This window comes from Choloepus didactylus, chromosome 18, assembly GCF_015220235.1.
Source record: "Choloepus didactylus isolate mChoDid1 chromosome 18, mChoDid1.pri, whole genome shotgun sequence".
In the NCBI taxonomy this organism is placed as follows: Eukaryota; Metazoa; Chordata; class Mammalia; order Pilosa; family Megalonychidae; genus Choloepus; species Choloepus didactylus.
The window spans coordinates 27,298,580-27,317,149 of record NC_051324.1 but is presented as its reverse complement, the minus strand read 5'-3'; the positions used below and the strand labels follow the sequence as shown (position 1 = coordinate 27,317,149).

Sequence of the window (18,570 nt, the reverse complement as noted above, 5' to 3'; positions counted from 1 at the left end):
TGCTTCTCCATGTTTTCCTCTAGGAGCTTGATAGTTCTAGCTCTTATATTAAGTCTTTGATCTTTTTTTGAGTTGATTTATGTATATGGTGTGAGACAGAGGTACAAAAAGGAGTACCTTTTTGTTTTTGCAAATGGAGAGTCGGTTTTTCCAGCACTATTTGTTGAAGAGACTATTCTTTCCCATTAGGTGGTCTTTGCCACCTTCTCAAAAATCAGTTGGCCATAAATGTGAGGGTTGATTTCTGAGCTCTCAATTTGATTCCACTGGTCTAAATGACTGTTCTTGTGCCAATACCATAGTGTTTTGAAATCAGTGGCTTTGTAAGAAGTTTTAAGATCGGGAAGTGTTGAGTCCTCCAACTTCACTCTTCTTTTACAAGACGGCTTTAGCTATTTGGGGCCCCTAACTCTTCCATATAAATTTGATGATTGGCTTTTCCATTTCTGCATAGAAGATTGTTGGAATTTTGATGGGATTGCATTGAATCTCTAAATAGCTATAGGTAGTATTGACATCTTAATGATATTTAGTCTTCCAATCTCTGAACACAGAATGTCCTTCCATTTACTTAGGTCTTCTTTGATTTCTTTTTGCAATGTTTTGTAGTTTTCTGTGTACAAGTCTTTAACATACTTGGTTAGATTTATTCCTAGATATTTGATTCTTTTAGTTATTATTGTGAGTGGAATTTTTTTTCATGATTTCTTCTTCTGGTTGTTCACTGCTTCTGCATAGAAATACTACTGATTTTTGGATGTTGATCTTGTGCCCTGCCACTCTGCTGAATTCATTTTATTAGCTTTAGGAGCTTTGTTATGGATTTTCAGGATTTTCCGTATATTGAATCATATCACCTGCAAATAGGGAAAGTTTTACTTCTTCTTTTCCAAGAAAGCCTTTTATTTCCTTTTCTTGCCTAATTGCTCTCCTTGGCAAGAACTTCCTAAACAATGCTGAATAACAGTGGTGACAGTGGGCATCCTTGTCTCATTCCCAATCTTAGAGAGGCTTTTAGTCTTTCACCATCACATAAGATGTTGGCCATGGGCTTTTCAGAAATGCCCTTTATTGTGTTGAGGAACTTTCCTTCTATTCCTAGTATTCTGAGTGTTTTTATCAAGAAGCAGTGCTGTATTTTGTCAAATGCCTTTTCTGCATCAATTGAGATGATCACGTGGATTTTTTCCTTCATATTGTTAAGGTGGTGTACTATACTGACTGATTTTCTTATGCTGAACCTCGCATACCAGGGATAAACCTCACTTGATCACAGTGTATAATTCTTTTAATATGTTGTTAGATTCAGTTTGCTGGTATTTTGTTGAGGATTTGTACATCTATATTGATAAGAGATATTGGTCTGTAGTTTTCTTTTCTTGTGGTGTCTTTATCTCTTTGATAGGAGGTTGATGTTTGCTTTGTAAAATGAGTTAGGGAGTGATCCTCCCTGTTTTAATTTTTTGTTAAGAGTTTGAGCAGAATGGGAGTTAAGTCTTCTTAGAATGTTTGGTAGAATTCCCCTGTGAAGCCATCTGATCCTGGGCCTTTCTTTGCTGGGAGGTGTTTGATTACTGACTCAATTTCTTAAGTCAATGTAGGTAGTCTTAAGTCAAGGTAGGTAGTTTGCGTGTTTCTAAGAATTGGTCTATTTTCATCTAGGTTATCTAATTTATTGGCATACAGTTGTTCATACTATCCTCTTACAGTCCTTTTTATTTCAGTGGGGTCAGTAGTAATGTCCTCCTTTTCATTTCTGATTTTATTATTTGTATCCTCTTTTTTCTTTTGTCAGTCTAGCTAAAGGTTTGCCAATTTCATTGATCTTTTCAAAGAATCAACTTTTGGTTTTGTTGATTCTATTGCTTTTTTTGTTGTCTATTTCATTTCTCTCCACTCTAATCTTTCTTTCTGGCCACTTTGGGTTTAGTTTGTTCTTTTTCTCACTCTACTTTTATTACCATATTTTTGGTGGATTTCTCATTGTGGTCTACCAGCAAGTTCCTACAAAATTCCTTCAGTTACAGAGTACCACAGATGAACAAATTAGAAGAGGCAAAAAAGTGAAAAAGAAAATAAACGAAAGACTTCACTGGCAAATTCTGAAATGAAACGGCTTTCTTTGGATCTTTTAAGAATTATTGTTAGTATTAAAGAAAATTATCATTACTTACTAGATTTGCTAAATCCAGAAATACACTCTTCCAAAAATTCTAAGGTAAGGTGTGGCTCATTGGCTGCCAATGTCTTACTAATTGAGACAATAAAGAGGGTGTTGTTGGCAGGGATACATAAACCTGATGTCTCTAGTAACTGGCCCTCGATTTTTAAATTAAAGGTACAAGTTAAGGCACACAGAAGATTATAGGCAGCTGACCTAGGAGAAAACACAAATGAAGTTGTTTTAAAACTTATTTTCCCTTATCATTCTAGAAAGTTTTCATAGCATGCAACTTATGATTCTATTACAAAGTATAATCAACTATTTTTAAATTTCATGATCAATGAGAGATAAGATATTACAATTCTATGGTAAACCTAAATGCTCCTGGATCATTTAGGGATTTTTAAGTGGACATTCTTGACATAACCAGAAGAGTGCTGGGCAGCTCCTAAGCCAGCTGGGCACAGGCCTTCCTAGGAGACATTTCACTGGGACATAAAATATGAGAGGTTTATGGTCCTAAGGTAGATCAACAGAAGGTAGGTTAGAATAAGATATATCTTGTTTTTAGTGAAGACAAAACTCAAATTGTGGTTCCCCTTCCCACTAGATAAAGTTATAAAGGAGATCATAAGCATCAGAAAATTAGAATGTCAAAATCTTTAACCAGCATCACCTGAATTTCTTCCTGGATATTCTACAAATTACACAGCAAACTGGAGGACAAAAACAAAATTTCCTTTTCTGACCTCCTTCCATTACAAATAATCATTGAAGACAAAAAGCAAACAAAAAGTTGTAATGTCTGGGTTCCATAAGAACCAAAATTCCTTTATAAATTCCTGAAAATATATTTAAACAATTTAGGAGACAGCTCTAAAAACTCAGATTGAATTTTTAAAATTAAAAGTTTTCTCCCTTTCCAATAAAAAAAAAAATGGTTTAACTGCTCAGTAAATTTCAGGTTTTCTTCACCTCTGAACTTTTGTCATGCTCATGTATTTATGCCACAACCATATAGGAAATAAAAAGCTACTGAAATTTAACTCGGCTTAAAGCCTTTTTCCCTCAGAATGACATGCTTCACCAAAAAACCAGAAGCTCTCAGCTTGCTTTACTTCCCTAGAGAAGAATGTAGGTTCACTCAAGCTAATAATTCTTAGGAGAATGTTAGCATTCTTCTGTGAGGAACCTAGAATTGGAAATTAAAGGCAAGTTTATAGCTCTGCTTCCTAAAATGAGAATATGAATGTTATTGTTTCTAAGTTTATGTGTCTCATACTAATTTCTAGGAATTCTGAATTATACCATTTTGACATTGAGTTTTACTCTGTATATTTCAAAAAGCTATAATGAGATAATGAAAGCTAAGCATAGACAAAATTTTGCATACAATTTCTGGGAGTTCATGGACCCCATGAGGCCTGCCCAGGTAAAGAATTCTTGTGGAAGATTTTTTTTCTTTCTTTCTTTTAAATACAGGAGAATCTGGAATCCTAGAAGGTCCACTATAAAACTGGGGCTATGTAATATCCTAGGACAGGTTTTCTAAAGCTACGATGGTCCAAGGTACTTGGGACAAGGAATTATCCTAACATAAAAAGGAGAGGGAGAAAGAGGGGAAAGGGTGTGACAAGATGTAAGCAGGGAAGGAAAAGGGCTGGGGGAAGAAATAATATTTTTTGAGAACAAATTATTTGCTAGGTGATACACTGTACTACCCCACATACATGATTTATTAAACCTTTGTAGTTATATAAGGAAGGTGTTCTTATCTTCATTTTATAAATGTGGAAACCACTGCTCAGCGAACTTTAGTACCTTGCCCAAAGTCATACACAGATAGAAAGCAGATCTAGATTTAAAGCAAATCTATCGACTCCATGGGCCATGCTCTTTCCACATCCACATTCAAATTATTAATCTAAATAGAACCAATTATATTATGCTTGGATGACATCTATATTCTTTCAAGAATTCTGTTACAGTGACATAAGTGGAAAGTATATAATAAAAGTACTGTTTGAGTTATTGAACATTAGATATTCCTTTATCAAAGATAATCTAATTTGATTGTTAGGAATCTTAATAGTGATAAACTTTTGAACACGGGGAAACTTAATTAGAGGACTCTGAGAAGGAGAAATTCAATTTAGGGATAGACTTAAATTTTTTTTTTTTCTTTTTAAAAAGCTGCCACGTTGCCTGTTTCATATGAAAGTTTCCTGGAGAAAGAATATATATTGGTTTAGTGTGAGTCACTCCAGAGTTCCATAGTTTATGTGAATACCCCACAATGTGATGAAGTCATTCTGGTTAACCAACATAGCATACCTTCCCATTTACAGCATTAAGGTAGAGGCTGCTTTAAAAGCTTATTAAATGGCCTCATTTAAAAAGTGACAAACCCTGAATAAAGTTGAAGTGAATTTTTAAAAGACCTACCGTAAACTGGGGTCTGAGCTGCCTAAATTCAGTAATGCGATATTGAGCAGTGTTCCAGGGACATCTTTTGGCCGAATCTTGGTGTGCTGGGGGATGGAGTCGGGCTGTGACAGCTCCCAGCGGGTCCGGATGTGAATGATGGACTGGACAATGGCGTCACACTCCTGGTGCATGAAGGTGAGTGGTGTACCCTGGTTTGCAATGGTTAAGGTGAACTGGTTCTCATCCACTAGGCAGATCTCTTCAATTTCCGAGGCATAATAGATATCGTTTAGAAAGACCGACTGTCCCAGGACTTTTGTTCGCTCTGCTGAAGTTACCTGAACAGCTGTAGAACCAACCTGCAAAGTGGTGGTGAGGGGGTGGGGTGTAGAAGAATTAAATCCTATTACACAGAATTCTAAGAGGCTCTGAAAACCAAATAAACAAAACACCATGTTTGCCATTCAAGGAAGAGTTACCACCATTATATATTTAATTGGATTCAATAATTATTGTGATAAATGCTCTCAAAAAGAGACTGCAAAAATAAAAAAAATTTCTTTTCCATTTTGCTTTTAAAAACAGTCAAAATGCACTGGAATAGCTAGAAGTAAATACCTGAAACTATCAAACTGCAACCCAGTAGCCTTGACTCTTGAAGATGATTGTACAGCAATGTAGCTTACAAGGGGTGACAGTGTAATTGTGAAAGCCTTGTGGATCACACTCCATTTATCCAGTGTATGGATGGATGAGTAGAAAAACGGGGACAAAAAACTAAATGAAAAATAAGGTGGGAAAGGGGGATGATTTGGGTGTTCTTTTTTACTTTAATTTTTTATTCTTATTTTCTCTTTTTCTGGTACAAGGAAAATGTTCAAAAAACAGATTGGGGTGATGAATGCCCAACTATATGATGGTACTGTGAACAACTGATTGTACACTTTGGATGACTGTATGGATGTGAATATATCTCAATAAAACTGAATGAAAAAAAACAATCAAGAATCCTATAGACAATTACTGATTTTATCCTGAAAGTTCATGTTCCTCATTCTGCAAAAAGCACATAATAATCAGAAGAACTCTGACCAGGTAATTTCCACTCTCCACCTTCTTACCATTGACTGACTGATACATGGAAAACTGCCCTCCCTACAAAACTCTTTTGCCTGCAAACCAACCTAGAATATAAATAAGAGTACACCTCTCACAACTTCCATGGATTTCCCCAAGGATAGAAATCTTGGTCTTTCTATATCTGGAATTACTTTACATTAGACTCACTACTATGGGCACACCTAGAAAGGCTACGATGTAGTATGGCCTGTGAGGATAGGCAATAAAGCATTTACAAAACACAGCATGAAACTTACTTTAATAGAAACTTTGGTGTCTTTGTGAGCTAGCTTGAGAGCATTGTGGAATACCTTCAGGTCCTCTTCTAAAGCCAAGGTGGCAGCGGGTAGTTTTTGCTGTTCATGTTCTATGTGCTCAGCCAGTTTCCCAGGGCAGTCTATGAAAATAAGTCTTTTGCTGCCTTTGAGGCCAGTCAGGAGCCGCTCATGATACTTGGTGTACTCCCTGACCCAGGAGTTACAATTATAGATGTAGACTGCAGAGACATTGTCATAAGCAAAGCCAGGAAAAACAACAAACCACTTGGAGAGAAAATCTGTTTTAAAGCGATTGCTAGGCCCAGTATGAGTAAGGTCCACTACAATTTCATATGGCTTTGCATAATATGGCTTTAAAGTCAACAAGACGTGATATATCAGCAAGTCGCCATTGATTTGACCAGTTTTAAACCTAAGGAAATGACAAGAATGACAAAGATTATTAACAGAGTTCTGAATAAATATACAGATACTATCAATTTGTTTTATTCCTTTATTTTCTGATTAGTTCTTTCTAGAAAGCTGCCAATATTATAACAATTATACAGAGTCTGGATCCATTTTTAAATTAGTTATTTTTTAGACATTGAAAAGTAAAAGGGGTAGGCGGGGCAAGATGGCAGACTGGTGAGCTGTATGTTTTAGTTACTCCTCCAGGAAAGGAGGTAGAAAGCCAGGAACTGCGTGGACTGGACACCACAGAGCAATCTGACTTTGGGCATACTTCATACAACACTCATGAAAACGTGGAACTGCTGAGATCAGCGAAATCTGTAAGTTTTTGCGGCCAGGGGACCCGCGCCCTTCCCTGCCAGGCTCAGTCCCGGGGGAGGAGGGGCTGTCAGCTCCGGGAAGGAGAAGGGAGAAATGCAGTGGCAGCCCTTATCAGAAACTCATTCTACTGATCCAAACTCCAACCATAGATAGACTGAGACCAGACACCAGAGAATCTGAGAGCAGCCAGCCCAGCAGAGAGGAGACAGGCATAGAAAAAAAACAACACGAAAAACTCCAAAATAAAAGCAGAGGATTTTTGGAGTTCTGGTGAACATAGAACGGGGAAGGGCCCTGAGGCGCATATGCAAATCCCGAAGAAAAGCTGATCTCTCTGCCCTGTGGACCTTTCCTTAATGGCCCTGGTTGCTTTGTCTATTAGCATTTCAATAACCCATTAGATCTCTGAGGAGGGCCTGTTTTTGTTTTTGTTTTTTTTTTTTTAAACCTTTTTTCTTTTTCTAAAACAATTACTCTAAGAAGCCCAATACAGAAAGCTTCAAAGACTTGATATTTGGGCAGGTCAAGTCAAGAGCAGAACTAGGAGAGCTCTGAGACAAAACGCAATAATCCAGTGGCTGAGAAAATTCACTAAACACCACAACTTCCCAAGAAAAGGGGGGTGTCCGCTCACAGCCATCATCCTGGTGGACAGGAAACACTCCTGCCCATCGCCAGCCCCATAGCCCAGAACTGCACCAGACAACCCAGTGTGACGGAAGTGCTTCAAATAACAGGCACACACCACAAAACTGGGCGTGGACATTAGCCTTCCCTGCAGCCTCAGCTGATTGTCCCAGAGTTGGGAAGGTAGAGCAGTGTGAATTAACAAAGCCCCATTCAGCCATTATTTCAGCAGACTGGGAGCCTCCCTACACAGCCCAGCAGCCCAGAACTGCCCTGGGGGGACGGCACGCACCTGTGACATAGCACAGTCATCCCTCAACAGAGGACCCGGGGTGCACGGCCTGGAAGAGGGGCCCACTTGCAAGTCTCAGGAGCCATACGCCAATACCAAGGACTTGTGGGTCAGTGGCAGAGACAAACTGTGGCGGGACTGAACTGAAGGATTAGACTATTGCAGCAGCTTTAAAACTCTAGGATCACCAGGGAGATTTGATTGTTAGAACCATCACCCCCTCCCTGACTGCCCAGAAACACGCCCCATATACAGGGCAGGCAACACCAACTACACACGCAAGCTTGGTACACCAATTGGACCCCACAAGACTCACTCCCCCACTCACCAAAAAAGGCTAAGGAGGGGAGAACTGGCTTGTGGAGAACAGGTGGCTCGTGGACGCCACCTGCTGGTTAGTTAGAGAAAGTGTATGCCACGAAGCTGTAGATCTGATAAATTAGAGATAAGGACTTCAATTGGTCTACAAATCCTAAAAGAACCCTATCAAGTTCAGCAAATGCCATGAGGCCAAAAACAACAGAAAATTATAAAGCATATGAAAAAACCAGACGATATGGATAACCCAAGCCCAAGCACCCAAATCAAAAGACCAGAAGAGACACAGCACCTAGAGCAGCTACTCAAAGAACTAAAGATGAACAATGAGACCATAGTACGGGAGATAAAGGAAATCAAGAAGACCCTAGAAGAGCATAAAGAAGACATTGCAAGACTAAATAAAAAAATGGATGATCTTATGGAAATTAAAGAAACTGTTGACCAAATTAAAAAGATTCTGGACACTCATAGTACAAGACTAGAGGAAGTTGAACAATGAATCAGTGACCTCGAAGACGACAGAATGGAACATGAAAGCATAAAAGAAAGAATGGGGAAAAAAATTGAAAAAATCGAAATGGACCTCAGGGATATGATAGATGATATGAAACGTCCAAATATAAGACTCATTGGTGTCCCAGAAGGGGAAGAAAAGGGTAAAGGTCTAGGAAGAGTATTCAAAGAAATTGTTGGGGAAAACTTCCCAAATCTTCTAAACAACATAAATACACAAATCATAAATGCTCAGCGAACTCCAAATAGAATAAATCCAAATAAACCCACTCCGAGACATATACTGATCACACTATCAAACACAGAAGAGAAGGAGCAAGTTCTGAAAGCAGCAAGAGAAAAGCAATTCACCACATACAAAGGAAACAGCATAAGACTAAGTAGTGACTACTCAGCAGCCACCATGGAGGCAAGAAGGCAGTGGCACGATATATTTAAAATTCTGAGTGAGAAAAATTTCCAGCCAAGAATACTTTATCCAGGAAAGCTCTCCTTCAAATTTGAGGGAGAGCTTAAATTTTTCACAGACAAACAGATGCTGAGAGAATTTGCTAACATGAGACCTGCCCTACTGGAGATACTAAAGGGAGCCCTACAGACAGAGAAACAAAGAAAGGACAGAGAGACTTGGAGAAAGGTTCAGTACTAAAGAGATTCAGTATGGGTACAATAAAGGATATTAATAGACAGAGGGGAAAAATATGACAAACATAAACCAAAGGATAAGATGGCTGATTCAAGAAATGCCTTCACGGTTATAACGTTGAATGTAAATGGATTAAACTCCCCAATTAAAAGATATAGATTCGCAGAATGGATCAAAAAAAATGAACCATCAATATGTTGCAAACAAGAGACTCATCTTAGACACAGGGACACAAAGAAACTGAAAGTGAAAGGATGGAAAAAAATATTTCATGCAAGCTACAGCCAAAAGAAAGCAGGTGTAGCAATATTAATCTCAGATAAAATAGACTTCAAATGCAGGGATGTTTTGAGAGACAAAGAAGGCCACTATGTACTAATAAAGGGGGCAATTCAGCAAGAAGAAATAACAATCGTAAATGTCTATGCACCCAATCAAGGTGCCACAAAATACATGAGAGAAACACTGGCAAAACTAAAGGAAGCAATTGATGTTTCCACAATAATTGTGGAAGACTTCAACACATCACTCTCTCCTATAGATAGATCAACCAGACAGAAGACCAATAAGGAAATTGAAAACCTAAACAATCTGATAAATGAATTAGATTTAACAGACATATACAGGACATTACATCCCAAATCACCAGGATACACATACTTTTCTAGTGCTCACGGAACTTTCTCCAGAATAGATCATATGCTGGGACATAAAACAAGCCTCAATAAATTTAAAAAGATTGAAATTATTCAAAGCACATTCTCTGACCACAATGGAATACAATTAGAAGTCAATAACCATCAGAGACTTAGAAAATTCACAAATACCTGGAGGTTAAACAACAGCCTCCTAAACAATCAGTGGGTTAAAGAAGAAATAGCAAGAGAAATTGCTAAATATATAGAGATGAATGAAAATGAGAACACAACATACCAAAACCTATGGGATGCAGCAAAAGCAGTGCTAAGGGGGAAATTTATAGCACTAAACGCATATATTAAAAAGGAAGAAAGAGCCAAAATCAAAGAACTAATGGATCAACTGAAGAAGCTAGAAAATGAACAGCAAACCAATCCTAAACCAAGTACAAGAAAAGAAATAACAAGGATTAAAGCAGAAGTAAATGACATAGAGAACAAAAAAACAATAGAGAGGATAAATATCACCAAAAGTTGGTTCTTTGAGAAGATCAACAAGATTGACAAGCCCCTAGCTAGACTGACAAAATCAAAAAGAGAGAAGACCCATATAAACAAAATAATGAATGAAAAAGGTGACATAACTGCAGATCCTGAAGAAATTAAAAAAATTATAAGAGGATACTATGAACAACTGTATGGCAACAAACTGGATAATGTAGAGGAAATGGACAATTTCCTGGAAACATATGAACAACCTAGACTGACCAGAGAAGAAATAGAAGACCTCAACCAACCCATCACAAGCAAAGAGATCCAATCAGTCATCCAAAATCTTCCCACAAATAAATGCCCAGGGCCAGATGGCTTCACAGGGGAATTCTACCAAACTTTCCAGAAAGAACTGACACCAATCTTACTCAAACTCTTTTAAAACATTGAAGAAAATGGAACACTACCTAACTCATTTTATGAAGCTAACATCAATCTAATACCAAAACCAGGCAAAGATGCTCCAAAAAAGAAAACTACCGGCCAATCTCCCTAATGAATATAGATGCAAAAATCCTCAACAAAATACTTGCAAATCGAATCCAAAGACACATTAAAAAAATCATACACCATGACCAAGTGGGGTTCATTCCAGGCATGCAAGGATGGTTCAACATAAGAAAAACAATCAATGTATTACAACACATTAAAAACTCGAAAGGGAAAAATCAATTGATCATCTCAATAGATGCTGAAAAAGCATTTGACAAAATCCAACATCCCTTTTTGATAAAAACACTTCAAAAGGTAGGAATTGAAGGAAACTTCCTCAACATGATAAAGAGCATATATGAAAAACCCACAGCCAGCATAGTACTCAATGGTGAGAGACTGAAAGCCTTCCCTCTAAGATCAGGAACAAGACAAGGATGCCCGCTATCACCACTGTTATTCAACATTGTGCTGGAAGTGCCAGCCAGGGCAATCCGGCAAGACAAAGAAATAAAAGGCATCCAAATTGGAAAAGAAGAAGTAAAACTGTCATTGTTTGCAGATGATATAATCTTATATCTAGAAAACCCTGAGAAATTGATGATACAGCTACTAGAGCTAATAAACAAATTTAGCAAAGTAGCGGGATGCAAGGTTAATGCACATAAGTCAGTAATGTTTCTATATGCTTGAAATGAACAAACTGAAGAGACACTCAAGAAAAAGATACCATTTTCAATAGCAACTAAAAAAATCAAGTACCTAGGAATAAACTTAACCAAAGATGTAAAAGACCTGTACAAAGAAAACTACATAACTCTACTAAAAGAAATAGAAGTGGACCTTAAAAGATGGAAAAATATTCCATGTTCATGGATAGGAAGACTAAATGTCATTAACATGTCAATTCTACCCAAACTCATCTACAGATTCAATGCAATCCCAATCAAAATTCCAACAACCTACTTTGCAGACTTGGAAAAGCTAGTTATCAAATTTATTTGGAAAGGGAAGATGCCTCGAATTGCTAAAGACACTCTAAAAAAGAAAAACGAAGTGGGAGGACTTACACTCCGACTTTGAAGCTTATTATAAAGCCACAGTTGCCAAAACAGCATGGTACTGGCACAAAGATAGACATATAGATCAATGGAATCGAATTGAGAATTCGGAGATAGACGCTCAGATCTATGGCCGACTGATCTTTGATAAGGCCCCCAAAGTCACTGAACTGAGTCATAATGGTCTTTTCAACAAATGGGGCTGGGAGAGTTGGATATCCACATCCAAAAAAATGAAAGAGGACCCCTACCTCACCCCCTACACAAAAATTAACTCAAAATGGACCAAAGATCTCAATATAAAAGAAAGTACCATAAAACTCCTAGAAGATAATGTAGGAAAACATCTTCAAGACCTTGTATTAGGCGGCCACTTCCTAGACTTTACACCCAAAGCACAAGCAACAAAAGAGAAAATAGATAAATGGGAACTCCTCAAGCTTAGAAGTTTCTGCACCTCAAAGGAATTTCTCAAAAAGGTAAAGAGGCAGCCAACTCAATGGGAAAAAATTTTTGGAAACCATGTATCTGATAAAAGACTGATATCTTGCATATATAAAGAAATCCTACAACTCAATGACAATAGTACAGTCGGCCCAATTATAAAATGGGCAAAAGATATGAAAAGACAGTTCTCTGAAGAGGAAATACAAATGGCCAAGAAACACATGAAAAAATGTTCAGCTTCACTAGCTATTAGAGAGATGCAAATTAAGACCACAATGAGATACCATCTAACACCGGTTAGAATGGCTGCCATTAAACAAACAGGAAACTACAAATGCTGGAGGGGATGTGGAGAAATTGGAACTCTTATTCACTGTTGGTGGGACTGTATAATGGTTCAGCCACTCTGGAAGTCAGTCTGGCAGTTCCTTAGAAAACTAGATATAGAGTTACCATTCGATCCAGCGATTGCACTTCTCGGTATATACCCGGAAGATCGGAAAGCAGTGACACGAACAGATATCTGCACGCCAATGTTCATAGCAGCATTATTCACAATTGCCAAAAGATGGAAACAACCCAAATGTCCTTCAACAGATGAGTGGATAAATAAAATGTGGTATATACACACGATGGAATACTACGCGGCAGTAAGAAGGAACGATCTTGTGAAACATATGACAACATGGATGAACCTTGAAGACATAATGCTGAGCAAAATAAGCCAGGCACAAAAAGAGAAATATTATATGCTACCACTAATGTGAACTTTGAAAAATGTAAAACAAATGGCTTATAATGTAGAATGTAGGGGAACTAGCAATAGAGAGCAATTAAGGAAGGGGGAATAATAATCCAAGAAGAACAGATAAGCTATTTAACGTTCTGTGGATGCCCAGGAATGACTATGGTCTGTGAATTTCTGATGGATATAGTAGGAGCAAGTTCACAGAAATGTTGCTATATTAGGTAACTTTCTTGGGGTAAAGTAGGAACATGTTGGAAGTTAAGCAGTTATCTTAGGTTAGTTGTCTTTTTCTTACTCCCTTGTTATGGTCTCTTTGAAATGTTCTTTTATTGTATGTTTGTTTTCTTTTTAACTTTTTTTTCATACAGTTGATTTAAAAAAGAAGGGAAAGTTAAAAAAAAAAAAAAACAAGGAAAAAAAAATATGCAGTGCCCCCTTGAGGAGCCTGTGGAGAATGCAGGGGTATTCGCCTACCCCACCTCCATGGTTGCTAACATGACCACAGACATAGGGGACTGGTGGTTTGATGGGTTGAGCCCTCTACCACAGGTTTTACCCTTGGGAAGACGGTTGCTGCAAAGGGGAGGCTAGGCCTCCCTATGGTTGTGCCTAAGAGCCTCCTCCCGAATGCCTCTTTGTTGCTCAGATGTGGCCCTGTCTCTCTAGCTAAGCCAACTTGAAAGGTGAAATCACTGCCCTCCCCCCTACGTGGGATCAGACACCCAGGGGAGTGAATCTCCCTGGCAACGTGGAATGTGACTCCCGGGGAGGAATGTGGACCTGGCATTGTGGGACGGAGAACATCTTCTTGACCAAAAGGGGGATGTGAAAGGAAATGAAATAAGCTTCAGTGGCAGAGAGAGTACAAAGGGAGCTGAGAGGTCACTCTGGTGGGCACTCTTACGCACACTTTAGACAACCCTTTTTAGGTTCTAAAGAATTGGGGTAGCTGGTGGTGGATACCTGAAACTATCAAACTACAACCCAGAACCGATGAATCTCGAAGACAGTTGTATAAAAATGTAGCTTATGAGGGGTGACAAGGGGATTGGGAAAGCCATAAGGACCACACTCCACTTTGTCTAGTTTATGGATGGATGAGTAGAAAAATAGGGGAAGGAAACAAACAGACAAAGGTACCCAGTGTTCTTTTTTACCTCAATTGCTCTTTTTCACTTTAATTATTATTCTTGTTATTCTTGTGTGTGTGCTAATGAAGGTGTCAGGGATTGATTTGGGTGATGAATGTACAACTATGTAATGGTACTGTGAACAATCGAAAGTACGATTTGTTTTGTATGACTGCGTGGTATATGAATATATCTCAATAAAATGAAGATTTAAAAAAAAAAAAAAAAAAAAAAAGACATAATGCTGAGCAAAATAAGCCAGGCACAAAAAGAGAGATATTGTATGTTACCACTAATGTGAATTCTGTGAAAAATGTACAATGTTTTATACTGTAGAATGTAGGGGACCTAGAGATACCAATTAGTGGAGGGGGAATGATAATCTAATAAGAACAGATAAACTATGGAGGGTAATCTCAATGTTATGGGAATGCTCAGGAATGATTATGGTTTGTAAACTTTCTTGGATATAGTAAGATCATGTTGGAAGCAATAGAGTTATTTTAGGTTTTTTTTTTCTCTTATTCCTTTGTTTTCTTAGGGGTTGTTAATTTTCTTGGGGTATGGTAGGAACATGTTGGAAGCAATGTAGTTATTTTCGATTATTTGTTTTTCTTACTCCTCTGTTTGGACATGGTTTATTAATTTTCTTGGGGTATGGTAGGAACATATTGGAAACAAAGTAGTTATTTTAGGTTATTTGTTTTCCTTAATCCATTGCTTTGTTTGAAATGTTGTGGGGTTTTTTTGGTTGTTGTTTGCCTGTTTGTTTTTAATTTTTTGATAAACAAAGTTAAAAAATTGAAAAAAAATCAGTAGAAAAATGGGAGTAAAAACTAAATGACAAATAGGGTGGGATAGGGGGATGGTTTGGGTATTCTCTTCTCACTTTTATTTTTTATTCTTATTCTGATTCTTTCTGATGTAAGGAAAATGTTCAGAAATAGATTGTGGTGATGAACGCATAACTATATGATCATACTGTGAACAGTTGATTGTATACCATGGATGACTGTATGGTTTGTGAATATATTTCAATAAAACTGAATTAAAAAAAAAAAAAAAAAAAGTAAAAGGGGACTACTTCTGAGCAAAAAGGTAGAGTATGGAGCTCCAAGACTCACTCCTCCTCCAAAAGCAGGTAGTGGACAGGCAGAAACAGTCTGAAACACCTGTTCCGGGACTCCGGAGGCCAGGGGAGCACTGTACAGCATCCAGGGAAGAGTGGGAAGAAGAGGATGAGAAACTGCAGTTAACAACTGTAACTTGCTCCACGGCACCTGTCGGCGCCCCCCCCCCCCCCCACTCTAGAGGTGAGCCCCTCAGGTTGGGTCCCTGCTTGGCTGCTGTGGACACAGACAGACAGGGAAGCCTCTCCCCCAAGAATGGGGAGGGGGTATCAGCTGAGCACTGATCATAGCTTTTGATAGGTGAATTTGGATTGCTGGGTCCCAACTCTGAGTTGCTGTTTTAGCTCACCCCAGACAGGGATGGCCATGGCCACTGTTTCAACCCCGCCCCAGACAGGGGTGGGGGCAGTGGAGGTTTTAAGTCTCAGGGCCTCCTTAGGGCAGCAGAGAACAGTTTGCTGAAAAGCACCATCTGCTGGGCGAAAGCACAGCTTCTGGGAGCCACCAAAAAGGGTTTTTAGTATCTCTCCAGGTCTTCTCCCCAGGGCTCCAAGGAACCGGTCTGTGGCCCCTTCATGGGTCCCTGGCTCTGTTTGGCTGGGAAATTCTGAACTTGGGAAAGTCCTCTCCAGGGTGACCCTTCTCCCAGAATCTGCTCTCCAGGCAAAAGCACCTAGAGGCAACAAAAGGAGAGTAAAAAAAACTACAGAGGCAAAACAAAAACAAATGGAACAGACAAAGATTCTTGGAGTAGAAACAGGAAAGGACGCTTTCTCCTGGGGGTGAAACAACTGCACAATAGTACAATCTTAAAAATTATACCGCATACCCAAGGCAAGAATCAGATGAAACATAACCTGAAAAAATCTGATCAGTTAAACACGGGTAATTTAAAGGTCTAGGATAAATTGAACTAAGTGTCAAAAAAGAGCCTTACCACAAAGCCAATCAACAATAAAACCCAAGGCAAGAGAAACTGACCTCAGAGTAAACTCATCAAGATAATCAGATGCCTAGACATCAGCAAAAAATTATAAGCCATACTAAGAAACAGGAAGATAAGTCTCAGTCAAAGGAACAAATTAAAACTCTAAAGGAGACACAGAATTTGGAATGACTAATCAAAGATGTTCAAACAAATATCCTAAATCAATTCAAGGAGATTAAGGAAAGTATGGCTAAAGAGATAAAAGATATTTAGAAGACAATGGGTAAGCACAAAGGAAAACTTGAAAGTATAAAAAGAAACAAGAGAACTTATGAGAATGAAAGGCACAACAGAAGAGGTTTAAAATAACACTGGAGGGAAGCGCTGCACCCACAAGGTGTGGTCAATTTATTTTTTTGAAAAAAATTTTATTATATAAGTTGTAGGTTTACAGAGGACAATCATATATAAAATACAGGATTCCGATATATCTCCCCACCACCAACACTTGCACTGGTGTGGAAAATTTGTTACAACCGATGGTAGCACTTTTGTTGTTGTTCTGTTTTTTTTTTTTACAGTAGTTACATTTGTTACAATTGAAGAAAGATTATTAAAGTGGTACTATTAACTACTGTCCATATTTTATGGAGGGGTATTTATTTTTTCCCCATCTTCCCAACCTATTATTTTTTTTATGCAGATTTTTATTACTTATCTATCTATACACTGGATAAAGGGGATACAAATAAATAAAGTCAGAAATGAGAGGGGGGACATTGTCGCTGACCACACAGAAATAAAAAAAGAGAAGTAAAAGGGAAAAGACAAACCTCCAATTCTAAATTTTTGAACACCAACAACAAAACTTGCCCATCAAAATTAAGAAAGGAGGAAAACAGTGGACATTGGTTGGTTGCCTTCAGGCCCACCAAATTTTCCAGCTGAACAGTTTATATGGGAATGACTCATTGGGAACTCCAGAATGAGCAAGAATGGCTTTAACCAATCCATTTATCCAACTTTGACTAAAAAGAGTGGCTCAGGAATGAACGCATGACTCAAATCACGACAATCAGAGCCAGAGGCCCAATTCAGGACTTTGGTTTAAACTGTTGGAACCGAGACTTTTTCCCCCTAATGTTTCATAAACAAGGAAATGCACAGTCTTCGGAGCTTCTAGCTCATATCTTGGAATATGAGGGGAAAGCCTGCTAAAAACTGAAGGGGGGAACTGAGAAATGAACAGAGAAACCAGGGCCTATGCTATATCATTTGAGTCCTGGATAAAGTCTTTCATGGTACCTATTTATCCCCAGACTATTTAGTTGTAAGAACAAATAATTTACATTTTTTGGTTAAGCCATGTTAGGTCATCCATTGCTTATAACCCAAAGAGCCTAATAGATACGAGTAGCTATGGTGAGGACCATCAAAGCCCAAAAGAATATGGCTAAAGAATTTCAAATCAAAACAACTCCCATATTAACTTAGCCCTAATATTCTATACTTGATGACTCTGGTGATAGTATCACAAAGTAAAGTAAGATAAATATCATCACCTCAGAGTTTTTAATCTTGTTGGGAGGAACAAGAAAAAAACATGACAAATTAAATGATTTTAAATATTCCACAAAAAGAAAAGAAATGAGGTAGTATATAATCAAAGAAATGGCAGAGAAAAATACTGCTACTGAGTTCAGGAGAGGAAATGATCACGCATCAAGCAGTCAGTGAAAGCAGTGGCTGACTCAGGCAGGGAGGACTTTAGAACTCAAGAGGAGGTAGCGGGTGGGCCTCATGAAGAGAGGTAAAGAAAAGAAATGGACAACTAGATGTGAGGAAACAGAGGTAACCAGTTTAGCAGAAACGGAGGATTCCTGTAGAGAAGTTTTGAGAGATAAAGCTGGAAAAATAGATAATAGCCAAATCATGAAGGGACCTTAACTGTTCAATTAAGGGGCTTAGATTTTCTCCTGGGGGCTCAGTATTTCTCAGAGTATTTTCTGTGGATTACCAGCATCAGAAACAACTGTGGTACCTGATAAAAAATGCAGTTTCTTGGTGTAGCCCAGACCTAGTAAACATGAATCTATGGAATGGGGTCTGACATTTTTCATTGTTTCTATTTTATTTTTATTTTTCATTGTTTTTACACAATCTTGTCATCTAACCTTTATGTGCACAAACATTTCTGAGTCAACTGCGGTGGGTATTTGAGAATTATTCAACTTTCTTTTAAAAGGAAGGGGTGACAGGTCAAGGAAAGTGACATACACAGAAAGAGAGAGAGAGAGAGAAGGAGGTGTGTGTGTGTGTGTGTATACACACTACACCACACAA

General features: G+C 38.3%; 1 protein-coding gene across 5 annotated transcripts in view; it reads right to left on the bottom strand.

Moving 5' to 3' along the window:
• Positions 1-18,570, bottom strand: part of NF1 (neurofibromin 1) — a 357,521-nt gene that overhangs the window by 54,510 nt on the left and 284,441 nt on the right. For all 5 annotated transcript variants that reach the window (XM_037809844.1, XM_037809847.1, XM_037809845.1 and 2 more), the window contains 3 exons: positions 5,968-6,400; positions 4,610-4,950; positions 2,175-2,377 (listed from right to left, as the gene is read on the bottom strand). In XM_037809844.1, coding sequence (XP_037665772.1) covers positions 2,175-2,377; positions 4,610-4,950; positions 5,968-6,400 — 977 coding nt within the window. The remainder of the gene's footprint in view (positions 1-2,174; positions 2,378-4,609; positions 4,951-5,967; positions 6,401-18,570) is intronic.